This window comes from Pholis gunnellus (genome assembly GCF_910591455.1).
Source record: "Pholis gunnellus genome assembly, chromosome: 11".
Lineage (NCBI taxonomy): Eukaryota > Metazoa > Chordata > Actinopteri > Perciformes > Pholidae > Pholis > Pholis gunnellus.
In genome coordinates, this window is record NC_136538.1 from 2,888,771 (window position 1) to 2,902,888 (window position 14,118).

At 41.9% G+C, this 14,118-nt stretch overlaps 1 protein-coding gene across 1 annotated transcript in view; it reads left to right on the forward strand.

The window, feature by feature from the left end:
- The window catches only part of nt5c2a (5'-nucleotidase, cytosolic IIa), a 28,907-nt gene extending 14,862 nt beyond the window's left edge, over nucleotides 1-14,045 (forward strand). The window contains exons 7-18 of the mRNA XM_079168809.1: nucleotides 2,251-2,308; nucleotides 2,778-2,871; nucleotides 2,974-3,027; nucleotides 3,141-3,224; nucleotides 3,386-3,427; nucleotides 3,645-3,752; nucleotides 4,428-4,494; nucleotides 5,019-5,189; nucleotides 5,625-5,676; nucleotides 6,648-6,708; nucleotides 7,206-7,382; nucleotides 7,471-14,045. Of these exons, the coding sequence (XP_079024935.1) occupies nucleotides 2,251-2,308; nucleotides 2,778-2,871; nucleotides 2,974-3,027; nucleotides 3,141-3,224; nucleotides 3,386-3,427; nucleotides 3,645-3,752; nucleotides 4,428-4,494; nucleotides 5,019-5,189; nucleotides 5,625-5,676; nucleotides 6,648-6,708; nucleotides 7,206-7,382; nucleotides 7,471-7,704 (1,202 nt within the window). The 3' untranslated portion in view covers nucleotides 7,705-14,045. The remainder of the gene's footprint in view (nucleotides 1-2,250; nucleotides 2,309-2,777; nucleotides 2,872-2,973; nucleotides 3,028-3,140; nucleotides 3,225-3,385; nucleotides 3,428-3,644; nucleotides 3,753-4,427; nucleotides 4,495-5,018; nucleotides 5,190-5,624; nucleotides 5,677-6,647; nucleotides 6,709-7,205; nucleotides 7,383-7,470) is intronic.
- Nucleotides 14,046-14,118: the final 73 nt, after the last annotated feature.

Below are 14,118 nucleotides of genomic sequence, written 5' to 3' on the forward strand. Positions count from 1 at the left end.
GTGTACGTTGCAGCAAGCAGGAGAACAAACCGGTTTAAAAGTAAACCCAGTGAAAATGTTTTTGGACGGCTCAATGCCAACAGATAAATGGATTCAAGCTGAATATTTGGTTTGATATGTTGTGAATTTTGGAAATGATTAAATCTGTCTTTTTCAATACATTTTGACTTTTTGACTTGAGTTATTGGAAATGTTTGGATCATATGAGTCTGTAACCATCCTAGAGCCACAAGTGGAACTACTTCTACAAATAGTATAATATTCACTACCAAGCAGGTCTGACAATGACGGCGAGTAGACCCTATCAGATACAGGCTGAAGCCAAGGAGACAGCTGAGCAAACTCAAATCTCAAGCCGTCATGCCTATCAATTGTTTTTTAGCTAATAATTTGTTATTTTTTGTCAGGTCACAGAACATCATCCATTATGAAAGTACATTTTAATCTTATTTGTTAATGGTTAATGTTCAGTTAAAGAGGGTAAATAATCTAAATCTAAATTACTATCCTTGTCTGCCCAAAACAAAGCCAACTATGTTGTCTCGTCTTTACTCGTTTGGGCATAAAGACATTTCGCCCTCATTTCTTTTGTCTGCGATTGTTGTTGCAATTTAATCCTAAAATAAAGGGATGTCAATGAATACTTATTGTCAAAATGACTGTTGACAAAATGAATACTGTATTGAGGGAGTGCAGTTAGTGGCAGTGTGGGCTCTATGGTAGCTTTGACAGCTTGACAGAGCAGCAGCTGGGCTTTGCGAAGGGTCAGCTATGGCTGTGATCTTTCTGAAAGTTCCAATATATCTGACTTGGTGCTTACTAATACGGAAGTGTCTGAGTCCAAAACTAATGTGGAGGCCTCACATCAGCCAAAGACTGATACCCATCACATCTATTGCACCGAGATGTGATGGGTATGCTGTTATTTTGTCAGCCATCATGCAATCCTCTTGATGACGTGAACACTTGCAAGTCGTTAACATGACAATGTTTCCCATCTGTACCATATGACATGAATGCAGCTTTAGCCCCATCTGTGATCTCAGCGCTGATGGATATATGAACCTTTGCAGACTACACAGTTCAACGGTCTTCGCTCTGTAGACTATGAAAGCCTCTTGAGTAATGTCTGCCCACGTGTCATCACTGCCCACTCGGATGAATAAAAACAAATATGCAGAATAGCTGTCGGATCGTAGTATCTTAGTTCCTATTTCCTGACACAAAAAGTGAGGAATTTAATTGTAGTTTGAATTTAATACTACCTTGAAAAAGCCTGACTTTAAAAAGATAATGTGTTCTACAAAGAAGTATTTCTGAGGATATTGCGGTATCATGGTGTGAATGCTGGATGCTGAACATCTGACGCTACGCTGAACTGGTGTCTTCAATGTGTAAAGAAGTGAAGTAGTTGGAAACGTGGGAATGGGTTTCATTTGGGTGAATGTGAAGTTGAATTACACCATTCATTTATAAAAGATTTAAAAGATTTCAGGATTTTTTTGAAAAGCTGTTGCTAGACTGTATTGCTGGCTGTCATCGGTGTGAAGTAGTAGAAATAGTAAAGTAGGGTTAAATGAGTGTGATTGTCATTAGAAAGTTGAATAACACCGATGGGGAGAGAGACAGATTCAAACTGTCTGATGTCCACAGGAAAGGTATCGCATCAGAACAGCGTGTCAAAGGAACAACAATACTCTACCAATCACCATGGCTACCTGTGACATGACACAGACACACATGCCCTGTATCTGGCTGATGTTTATCGGGTTGATATTCAATGATAGGCCTCATACTTAGCTTTCTGTTAAACAGTTACTCCATGGGGCTTTTATTTTGAAGGGGTGAAGACCAAAAGTTGAGGCCAGTTTGCTTCCACAGCTACATTGTTTGAACGAACACAGATTTACCTTCATTTGAACCCAAATGATGTCTGAAGAGTGAAACTTGTGGAGCTAGTTCCACTGTAACTGTTGATTCAGCAATCAGAGGTTGCCATGGGAATGGTAATTACTAAGTGAATCCTCGGTTAGATTAGTCGTTATATAAAGTTAGCAGAGAGGCACATCTCATACCCCTGCTTCCCAGACTAAACTGCAACTCCTATCGCTTAAACATTGAACATAGGTACACCGATGAAAGAAGAGTAATACTGCTTAAACTGGAGTTCACTGGCAAGGATGGACTGTCATGTTGTAAACATGTTCATATTCAGTCTCACTGACTCCAGTCCTGTTCCTTCTTCCTCAGAAACCTACCTCTTTGCTTGCCTGGTTGATTTCTTCAGTAACTGCTCCCGATACTCAAGGTACTGCATCCTCGCACACAGAACGCTGTGTGTCTGGAGGAAACACGGAGTCCTTGGTCGTAGTTACTCATGGCTTTTCAATGTGACTTTTCTGTGAATGTGCTTTTTTCTGGATGCGCCAGAACACAGCTGTGTCCACATGTGTGTCCGCACTTGACACTTCAATGGAAACTGCCTGATCGAATAGTGATCGGATACAAGAAGCGGCTTTAAAATCGTGGATAAACACATCAAATTTCCTATGAATCCTTCACAATAAATGCCCCCCGTTATTGTGTAATTGAAAACCTTTTATTTTGAAGTATCAAAAGCCCTCGCAGCATCCAGACTTGTCAGTTAATGCATCTAGGCACGATCAATGACTAAAGTTGCGTTGAAAAGACAAGCGTAACCACAGCCCTTATCGTTTTTGACTCTCAGAATATGTTATGCAGGATCCGATGGTAACGCCATTTAACTGTCTCTGTAGTTGTGAGAACGGCTTCAGAGATGGCGACCTTTTCATGTCCTATAAGAGCATGTTCCAGGATGTCAGAGACGGCGTGGACTGGATTCATTTCAAGGTAGAATCATTTATTTTCCACAATAAAAGTGTCCAGCTGTCGGCCGTCATCTGTAGTCAAATTCAGTCCCAGCCATCAGTGCACTGTTGTTTCTTTTCTCAGGGGTCCTTAAAAGAAAAGACTGTTGAAAACCTGGAGAAGTATGTGGTAAAGGATGTACGTACTGCTTCTTTATAGTTGGCGTGACAACAAGTACTCTATTACTCTGTCATGGTAAAACAAGGTCTTTTTTGCGTTGTTGATGTTGGTTCTGTTTCTCCTCCACCAAGGCAAAGCTTCCTCTCCTCCTCAGTCGCATGAACGAAGTAGCCAAAGTGTTTCTGGCCACTAACAGTGATTACAAATACACAGAGGTGAGAGGAAAGTCCACTCAGACTGTCTACACTGTCACCATGTACTGATCCATTTGTGCTGTTGCATGAATGGTGATACAATTATAATGGTAGGTGATGTTAATGATCTGGGCCAGCATGTTAAGAAAAATCAAATAAAAACTTCTCTTGTCTTCTTCCAGAAAATTATGACCTACCTGTTTGACTTTCCTCACGGCCCAAAGGTAACAATGACTCAATAACGTTTGTACTGTCAGGAATCTGAATGGATTTGAATCAAAGTGGAGCAGATGTGGTCTGATGGTCGAAACAATAAGAAACAGCAGCTCTCAATTATCATGAATGAGATGAGGAGACGTGTTGCTGTACAACCAGGATTGACTTAAGAACCATTGACTTCATAATGGTGTGTGTGCGTGTGTGTGTGTGTGTTTATCACAGCCGGGTTCACCCCACCGGCCCTGGAAGTCCTACTTTGACCTGATCTTGGTGGACGCTCGCAAGCCTGTGTTCTTTGGAGAGGGAACAGTGCTGCGGCAAGTGGACACTGTGAGTGTGTGCTACAGGAACCTGCATGGACACGATACCATACTGTACTAACACCTTTACTAACATGTAATAAGTCTACAAAGGCTTGGGCCGTGGTTACACTTGTCTTTTTGATGTGACCTTTGTGATCGAATGCGCCAGATTGGAACTCAGCTGTGTCAGCATATGTGTGTTCAATGTGACCTGAAATAATGATGGGATATATTTAGTGGGCAAAGCAGCGACGTTAAAATGGCGGATAAACACATTGAAGTTCTTATACGTTGTTGTCAGTGAAAGTAGCCCCTTAGTTGTGCTGCTTACTACTCCTCCTCACTATTAGTGGGCTTGTTTCATTGCTTTATTGGATATTTGTTTGTTATTTCAAAGCTTTGAAGCAGCAGAATCATGAAATGTTGTGCTTCCATCATCAGTAACTTAACAGACTCAGACAGCAGGTCTCAGCTGTGCTCCAACATGATGGAGACCTATGTTTGATTAGTAGTCTGGATCGTGTTCACATGCTGTTCACGACTCACTGAGATCCAAACTCAACCCTATCCAGCCCACCTCGGCATGTGGTGTGGCTGATCCGATCTCACAGCGCACAGACCTGACAGTCAATGCATCTGCGCGTGATCAGATGACTGGTGGCAGTGAATAGACCAGCGTAACCACAGCCCTGCTTTCTTTCAGACCACAGGTCGGCTGAAGATCGGCACGTACACGGGACCTCTCCAGCATGGAATCGTTTACTCTGGAGGTAAATAAGGAACCTTCTTAACACAGCTGGTTGTTTTTTTAATTCCCTTGACTCGATTTGCTTTAAGAATAGAAATATTCACACAAACACTCATCAACGTGTGTCCTAATGTCATACCTGCTGATTGCTCATGCATCTCACAGCCGCTGATTCTGAGTCATACAGTTCATGGTTGTAACGGGGACACAGAGGGAACATTTTTGGATGCTGCTTTGTTGACATCAGTATCTGTATATCTTATATGGGCAGACATATTTACTTGTGACTGAACTTTAAGAAAGAGAAGAATAAAGATGCCATGATGAAGTACATCGTGCAATATGGGAGTAACAGACCCGATGAGCCGACTCATAGAAACATTAGTTCAGTTGAAATGTGAGCATCAGTAGTAGCCTCACATGTAACACCTTGTGTGGGGTTGAATCTCAGCTATAATTGCAACTTTTATATAAAACCATCATTGATTATTGCTTCTAGAGCTTTTCATAGTGGGGATGAAATGAAAGCATCTTTTGTAATCCCAGGTTCCTCAGACATCGTGTGCGACCTGCTGGGCGCTAAAGGAAAGGACATCATCTACATTGGAGACCACATTTTCGGTGACATCCTCAAATCCAAGAAGCGCCAGGGCTGGAGGACGTTCCTGGTGATCCCTGAGCTGGCCCAGGAGTTGCATGTGTGGACGGACAAGAGCTGTGAGACTAGACCTGTACTCACTCATGCATACACATACATACATGGCTTTCTATCCGCTGCTTTTAGTTGAATTTAACGGTGTGATTTTAGCAGCAACAGACGTTGAGAGCAGTTATGATCTGGCTTTAATAGAAATCAAGTTATTCAACTTTTAGTAACAGCATTAACAGTTTTAGCGGGAGTTCACTGTTACTTAATCATCAATGTTCAAAATGGATTTGATTTTGGGGTCAGTAAATAATACACAAACATCACCAAGCATGACAGAAGATGTAGTTTCCAGAGGTCTTCGTTTCACGAGGTGGAACCAGGTGGAACGTTGTGACCGTAGAATAATTCTCTGCAGCTCAGAGGAGAGCTCTGCACACAAGTGATCAAAAGAGTTATTAAAGATTGAAGCCATTATAGATGTACTAATGCAAGTTGTTTTTCAGCCATATTTGAGGAACTTCAGTCTCTGGAATGCTTCCTTGCAGAGCTTTACAAGTGAGTTCCTCTTTGTTTGGTCAGCTGTTGGTGTGTCTTGCAATGTATTCTTTCAAAAGCTTCTTAATGCTCCTTTTTAGCGACAGAATTACCAACTAACCAGCAGAGTAACTTTGCTCCAAAAACAGATGTGGTTGGGAGTCACTATTTGATTTACTGATCTCAGATCAGTGGATCCGTGTCAGTCAGTGTATGGAGCTGAGCAGGGCTGTGTGAGGCAGGGCTCCATGTGGAAAGGACATTTGAAATGGTTTAAACTCAGATGCATTTATTTCTTTAATACTTCCAGGGGTCACATTCAACATATACATACTTTATACAACATCACATTTGTGTTACGCTCTGTTCAGCTCATGTTCACTTCTCATTGTGTTCTATTAAGAAAGCGGTTGTTGTTGTTCCAATGATGGATGGCCCAATAAATAACATTGTACTTTGGATGATGTACATGATTTGGCCATAACCTGCTGTTGTAGTGAAATGAAGTGAAGTGAAAGTCACTACATTTGGTCATTTGTGTAAAAGCTCTGGTTTAGTGGAATACATGTTACAGCTGAAGATCCAATTTAACGTTCTCTGTCGTATAGTTTGGCCAAATACAGTTGCAGTGTAGGCACACATGACCGTTCATGACCACATCCCAGAATAGTGGATTTGGTCGAGTACCACTTATTTTGTTTTATCCAATCAAAGACCAAGTGTAACCCTGAAGATAACACTCTTCCTAGTCCTCCACTAGCGTTTACATTTTTGAATTATCGGTGTAAAACAGCGAGTAAGTCATCAGTTAAGACGTCATACACCCTTTGTGTTCTGCATGAAAGATAACTCCTTATCAATGTCATAGTGTTTTAGTTTACCAATTAAAAGATAATAACATCAAATGCTTCACTGTAATCCAGTTACACTGCACCCGTCATTCTGTCCAGTGAATGGTAACCCGTCACAGCACACGTGTGTTTTCTGCTCAGGCATCTGGACAGCAGCAGCAATGAGAGGCCCGACATCAGCTCACTGCAGAGACGGATTAAGGTACAACTTCCTCCATAACAATCATTTCTTCATCCTGTTCCCGTACAAAGAGCTCCACTAAAGTAGAGTCCACTAGAGGTCCACTAGAAGGAACTAGAAGTTACAAAACTTCCGATGTGCACGACCAGGCGCCGCCACCACTTGTGGTTACATGAGCTTCACTAGGGCGAGTAGAAACCACCTTTCAAGCAGATAATGGTTAACTGACACCACGAGAACAGCACTCATTTGGACTAAATGATTGATTAACTCAACACAGCAGACAGAGCACAGTCAAACAGAGACAAGTCTACATTAAGTGACCACAGTTCAGTACAACTGTATTTATCCCTGCAAGGGATGTTACGCCCGTGCACTCAAAGAGCTTCCACTCCCACAAAGAAGACCACATTCTTCCCCTTGCTCAGAAAGGTTGTGTCTGCTGCCAAAAAGACAAATCATGGCTGCTAAAATCCTCAGGATTGAGGAGAAATAATAAGTCTCCTCGTCCTTTCCAGAAAGTGACACATGACATGGACATGTGCTACGGCATGATGGGAAGTCTGTTCCGCAGTGGATCCCGGCAGACGCTGTTCGCCTCCCAGGTGATGCGCTACGCTGACCTGTACGCCGCCTCCTTCATCAACCTGCTGTACTACCCCTTCAGCTATCTGTTCCGAGCTGCACATGTGCAGGTGAGCTCCACTCTGACCGACGTTTGTGTCTCTGCACTTCATAGGCTTTCGGGTTTATGGCTTTACGTTGAAAACTCTCCCTTCCCAGATGCCCCATGAGTCAACGGTGGAGCACGCCCACGTCAGCGTCATCGACACAGAGTCGCCGCTGGCCACGCGGGAGCGCCACGACGTCGACCTCGAGATGGAGTGCAAACGGCACCAGCTGACCCGGTCCATCAGCGAGATCCAGCCCGCCCACTTCTTCCCTCAGGCTCCGCAGGAGATCACGCACTGCCACGATGAGGACGATGACGAGGAGGAGGAGGAGGAGGAGGAGTAGGAGTAGGAGGAGGAGGAGAGCAGAGGGGTCTGCAGAGAAGGCTTGCTGTTACATCCAGTACATCCTGGTTTTTAAGCGGATCTTTTTTCTTTGTTTGTTAACTACAGTCTGTTGCCACATCCGCTGATCCTTTTACATTCAGAAGAATCATTCAGCTTAACCGATCTAAAAGGAACAATTCACCCTAAAACTCCACTCCACGTCTGTCATAGACTTTGCATTTTTGGGACCATATTGTTTTTTTTGTGGTGTCATTTCTTTTTTTAGGATGACAAGAATACTGGCCTAGGTGTTACAGAAGAGCTAGAAGAAGAAACGGTTCTGTTAAAATGTCCACAATACATTTGTGGAGGTCTGAGACACCGACAGCCTGAACAGAGCTGATGACGAGCTGATGTCTGGATCATCGACTCTAACATCGACTTGCCCCAACAAACTTTCATCCCTTCTTTGGGGTTATTTAATAGGAATTGTGGGAAATGTATGAACTAAATAACAGCACATCTGAGGGCGGATTTTTACTTGGAAGAAAACTGGACTGTAGTTTGTGCACTAACGATTCAATCCTAAAACGGTTCTATTCCACAGGAGAGTTTTCTGTCAAGCAGACGGCTCGCAATGTGCTGCTGTGGTGAGGTGATGTCAACAGGAAGTTGCTAATAGCTCATGATAACAGCTTAGAGGAACCTCACCTACTTCTTTACCCAGTAATTCACCTCTGTGTTGTAACATTGGAGAGTGTGAATGACGTGTCACCCTGAAGTCCTTACTGTAATATAGTGCGCCTGGAATGTAGATACGACGCCCTGCCTTAGTCATCTCGCTTTGAGATGGTACCGAGTGCATGAGAACTATTGTTCTATCATTAAGTATGTTTTGAACATGAGTGGATTGCTTTCATGGCCATTTCTGCCAGATAATAACAATACTTAGGTAGGTTTAAATCAAAAGATGCAAACTTCTGAAACGAGGCAACATTTACCCCATAATGTCATGATGACGTTATCAGCTGTAACCGCTGGATGAGAGCAGTGCAGAGCTAACCAGTGGGGCACGATCACATGCACTAACATGCACTAACATGCACTAGCATGCACTGACATGCGATAAAAAGCAGAGGCAGTATATAAGAGGTGGGCGTAGTCATGGTGACGTCACCCATTGGTCTGTGGACTGATGTTTTGAAGCCTTCGCTTGGATTACGGCCGTCACCATGTTGTTGTTTTTCAACCAATGAACAGAAGTGACCATATTTGGAATGTCTCTGGTAGAGACCTGTCCATCACACCAAGAGAGAAGTAGTCATTTTCTCATAGACTTCTATACAATCAGACTTCTTATTGCAACCAGAGGAGTCGCCCCCTGCTGGTCAGTAGGGAGAATGCAGGTTTTAAGACGCTTCAGCGTCGGCTTTAAGAGTCCGAACCGGAGGTGAAAGCTTAGCGGCCGGTCGGCAATGTGAACAAAAAGAGAAGCCCTGATAACACAGAGTGAGTCAAAGAGTTGTTTTATTAATATTCTATTAATGCTATAAATGTCGCATACTGCTCCTTTACATGAACGGTTACAATTTTAACAAAGTCAAATTAATGAGATAATAGATTGTAAATATGGGATGAGTCTAAATACCTTTAATTATACTCAATACTGTCATCATTTTGACGCACTATTTCTTCTTGACAGTCACGGTGTTCCATGCTGCTGATCACTGTTAACATGCTGGTACTGTAATGTGAGAGGTGAGGACTCCACACAGACTGTCAACAGGATGATGCTGCAATACCGTGTTAGTGCTGATGCGGTGGTTTTCATGTGTTTCTTACTGCCTCTATTTAAAGTCTGATGTGCTGGAGTGATCACGACGTATCGATGCCTGCAAAGTGTCTCTGCTGTATTCGCTGAATGTGCTTCTGCTGTTTGTGTTGCTGGTTACATGAGCTGAAGAGGCCTCGCCTCCTACTCTAGTTTGACTCGTTTAAATTGTTGATTGTTGAACCTTTTTCAGCCCTGTTGCACCTTGTGAATCATTATGGGCTGTTTGGCGCTGCAGTGTTACTCTGCTCTGAAGCAGCACCAACAGTTTCAGCATTATACAATCACACAGCTGTTACGCATGCCTGTGTTTGATCATCAGACATGCTGAAGAGTAAAGTCTTTAGTTTAACCAGCAATAGTTCTGCATGTGTTGAAGTTGTATTTCAAATCTTTGTTACATTACATTTTCTGATCAGACATTGTGACGAGTTTAATTTTTTTCCGGTCAAAGATAGTCACAATTCCGATATTCTGTTCACCATTTTCATCTGTAAGTAATTACACTGTAAAACAAGCTGTTACAGTAAAAGTACTAATACCACACTGTGTAAAAACTCTTGTTAAAGTAAAAGTAATAATACGTTAACTTCAGTAACTTTGACCGTATAATGATTATATTCACTCTGGACCTGCTGATTGTTTTCTCCGTTCATCGATGGACCGGTTTGTAGAACTAGTGAACAGAAGTAAGAAATGACGTCACAATTACCCCGAGAACCAAAGTGGCACCTTCACAAGGTGTCACGGGGCATGGTGGAGGACTCAAGCGCAGACCAGGCAGAGTAGCGTGTAGAAGGTGTTTTAATAAACAATTCAAATCAAACAGCAGACTTACAGGCACAATGGGGCATCCACGGAAGAGACAAGGGAAGAGGGGAGGAAATCCAGCAGGACAGAAAACAGGGCAGGCAGACAGGGAAACCAGGAACAGGACAAGCCGAACGGGCGGGTAGACATTGCAAGAATCTGGCAAGGAGTGACTGATGGGCAGGAGCTTATGAAGAGGGAAGAACAGGTGAGAAGAGTTGTGCTGATGAGGGGGAAGTGCTTGATTACTAATCAGCGGCAGGTGAAGGGAATTAGGCTGAGGGAGTGACTGACAGGTAGAGTGGAGTAACACAGACACACAGAACACAGAGGCAAAGCCTAATCGTGACACAAGGTTTGTTTGTCCAAATCTCAGCATTATTACTAATGCGTCATTTTTAACATGGTCAAAATGAAAAGCCACAAACGTGGAAGCATCAAATGTTCACGCAAACATGTAAACACATCCTCATGACAAAGGAGGAGAGGACGAGACTGCCGTGTGGCTCAGTGTTTCTCTTTCATGGTACGAAGTGCGTCATGTTAGTCAATGGGATATGTGGACAAAATCAAACATTTATTGAAATAGTATAGTATACTTAAAGTATGAACAGTCAGCCATCATCGGAATGTAGTATGAACATTAATAATACAAATTATTTATCTCTGAGAAGTCCTTAGTTGGTGACATGAATTTCTTATTTGTTACAAATTGAAGAGACTCAAATAATTCAGTTTCAATGAAAACCAACTTAAAGATGGGGTTGAGTTCGGAAATGTAGCTTAATGATGTCACCGCTTTCAAAATAAGTGATAACATTTTTACCTTCAATATTAATTGCATGCATTTTGCACAATTCATGATTCAGTCTTTCCAAAAAGTAAAAAACAAAATGATACTTTCTTCTTCAGTCTTTCAGAGAGTACATTTGTCATCATCTGAAAAATACGAGATATACATGTTTGTTGAATATATATTTAGTGTTATATTTTCAGATGTATTCCTCTCATTTTGTTTATGATGCAGAATGGAAGCTGAACGAGGTCGTGCCTCCAGATAATGTCTGAGTTCCTCGTGGTGTCGTGTCCTCGTGTTGTAGGGACATTTACTAATATGCCTATTGGTGCATCTGTTGCTTATAATACCAATACCATTCATAAAAAGAGGTGCATACAGATAAAGGGACCTTGCTTTTCATTAGTTCTATTATACCATGAGCTGTGGATTTGATTACAAAGCTGAGTTCGTTGAACTTCGTAGGGATTGCTTTTTCTTTGAAGGTTCATAATGAGATCGTTGACCATTAGAAAGAAATAAGACCGTAACATTTTGAAAACGGTTAAAATCAAGGAAGTGAATGTATAACCAGAAATGTCTGCAGTACAACAGGAAGTAGGCCTTCCCACCCTCTGTGGAAGCAGAGTCGAGCTGTCATCTGGTCCTTTCCACTGAACTTCCCGTCCTTTCACGCTTTCTCTCGGCTGTGTTTTTAATGACCATTAATGGCTTTTAGGATGTGAGGATTTGAAACCGCTTCTACTCTACTTCCAAGCTCCTCCTGCAGATCTTCCTCGGGTCGGACCTGTTTGTTAGGAGAGTGTATAAAAGTAGTTTCAGGAAATCTATAGACAGACCTCCTCCTTCCTCACATCTGTCCTTGACATCTTGGCGCACATGTCTCGTGTTTAGCTGAACTTTTTTCCTTCAGCTTACATCTAATAGTTTGACTGATCCTGATGGAGTTAAACCTGCGTTTTGACTTCAGTTCAAAGAGGCAAATAAGTCAGTCCTTCAAATATACTGAAATGAATTCCTTTAAATCATTTAGTACTCGGTAAATGCCTACAGGACCTTACAGCTGTTTGCAATTGCTAACAAGCATCGGTCAGCACTGAAGCCACTTCTTCACAACTCTTTCTACAGTCTGCATTACCAACATGCATTTAATCTCACTTCCAAAACTCAGTCAAACCACCAAAACCTTCATAGATGTTTCAACATTAACAATTGTCCCTCAGAAAGGAAACACTGTCACTCATAACACAGCAACAACAGAAATCATGTACTTTGAAGTTGGAATGATTTTATTGACTGTACTAAAGTATACGGAACCAGAATGAATCATGGATGCAGCAATTTGCAACAATATCCTTTCATTTTATATATAACGCATATAGTCGTTTACTTGAGCAAAATGCAGATTTCAGATTGTCAAAGTGAGACTATGGTCTGTATCTCATCAGAGACCAGCGGTCCTGGTCTTCCTCTCCCGGCCCTTCTGTCCTTGATCCATGTTTTCAAACTAAAGCGTGGTGAAGCCGTCTCCTTTTGTCTGTTTGGTAACAAGACTCAAATCAGGACAGCTGGGTAGGATTGGAATGATTATTATTTGATTTGATTTGATTTTCATATATTTCAATACAGTCAGAAATGCATTAAATGCATGCATTCAATTAAATGTTTCTAACAGTTTTGAAGAAAGTGTGTTAGCGTTTGATAGTGTTTTGCAGGTGGTGCAAGAGAAATGAGAAAAGAGTTCATGGATTTGAGAAAATGTCATTAAATGCAATTTTTGTGAAGCAATAAAAAAGCGATTCAAAGTTTGGTTTCACTGACTGAGGGAAGAGTTTTGACGAATGCTTGTTAGCGGTCATAAGACACAAACAAAGCGTCGACGTCCCTTAATTGCTTCTATGTGTCAAAATAACCATGATGTCATTGTGATGATCAGGATCATCTTAGCATGTTCATAGCATACAGCCTGTTTCAAAGTGGAGGTGGAGTTTGAAATGGTTGTATGTAACAGTGTCTTGGTGACACACGTCACGTTACAGAGGTAAGCAGCACGCAGAATACTCGGTACAGCTTGATATCAATGAGAGATCAGAGTTCACAAGTGCAGCTTCCACCGGGAAACATTTAGCTGTGCGATGTTAGCAACATGCTGAGGTTAGCGCGAGCCGCTGATTGGTCTGAGTCAGTCACACATACAGGTGTGGAGCTGGTCCACGGTCAGTGACGACAGCATCGGAGAGAGAGTTGTGTCTGAATACAATTCAATGTTTTTACTGCTCTATTGCATTTGTTTTTCATCGTAAAATTCAAATAACACAGAAAACAAAGTGGAGAGGTGTAGTCTTCAATTGTCCGTTCAATATTCCCTTTTATGACTCAGTAAATCCACTCATAAAAAGGAATTACATATAACACTGTGTGTATTTCACTTTATTTCTTTCTTTGATTTGTTTTAAAATCTTCCATTAGCATGTTTTCAGTGTTGGGATCATAACACATCATAAATGAAGTTACACATAACGGCACATTAATGTTATCGTTATCCATTACAGTTACTGAGAAACAATATAGTTACATTCATTCAAATGTTGGTGATTACAAAGGAGTTAAATCCAAAGACATTCTTTTCCGTTGCTTTGCGTCTTTGGCGTGTGCAGCAGAAGGGCTCGTGAGCTGTCTCTACGGCCACAAAGGCTTCATTCATCTGGCAGTATGCGCTCAAATGCTGAGCAATGTTTTTCATTGTTTCTCTTGTTTGAGTTTGACCGCCTGTCAATCAAATCAATGTGCATTGCTCTAAGCAACCTGAGAGCTGATCACACCGAGATGTGTCGCTACCAGGCGGCAAACCTCCGGTTCTGCCGAGTGAAGCCGGAAGAGTCTTAAAACCTGCATTCTCTCTACTGGCCATCAGGAGGCGACTCCTCTGTTTGCAAAAAGAAGTCTGATTGTATGGAAGTCTATGAGAATATGACTTCTATACATGTGAGTGTTGA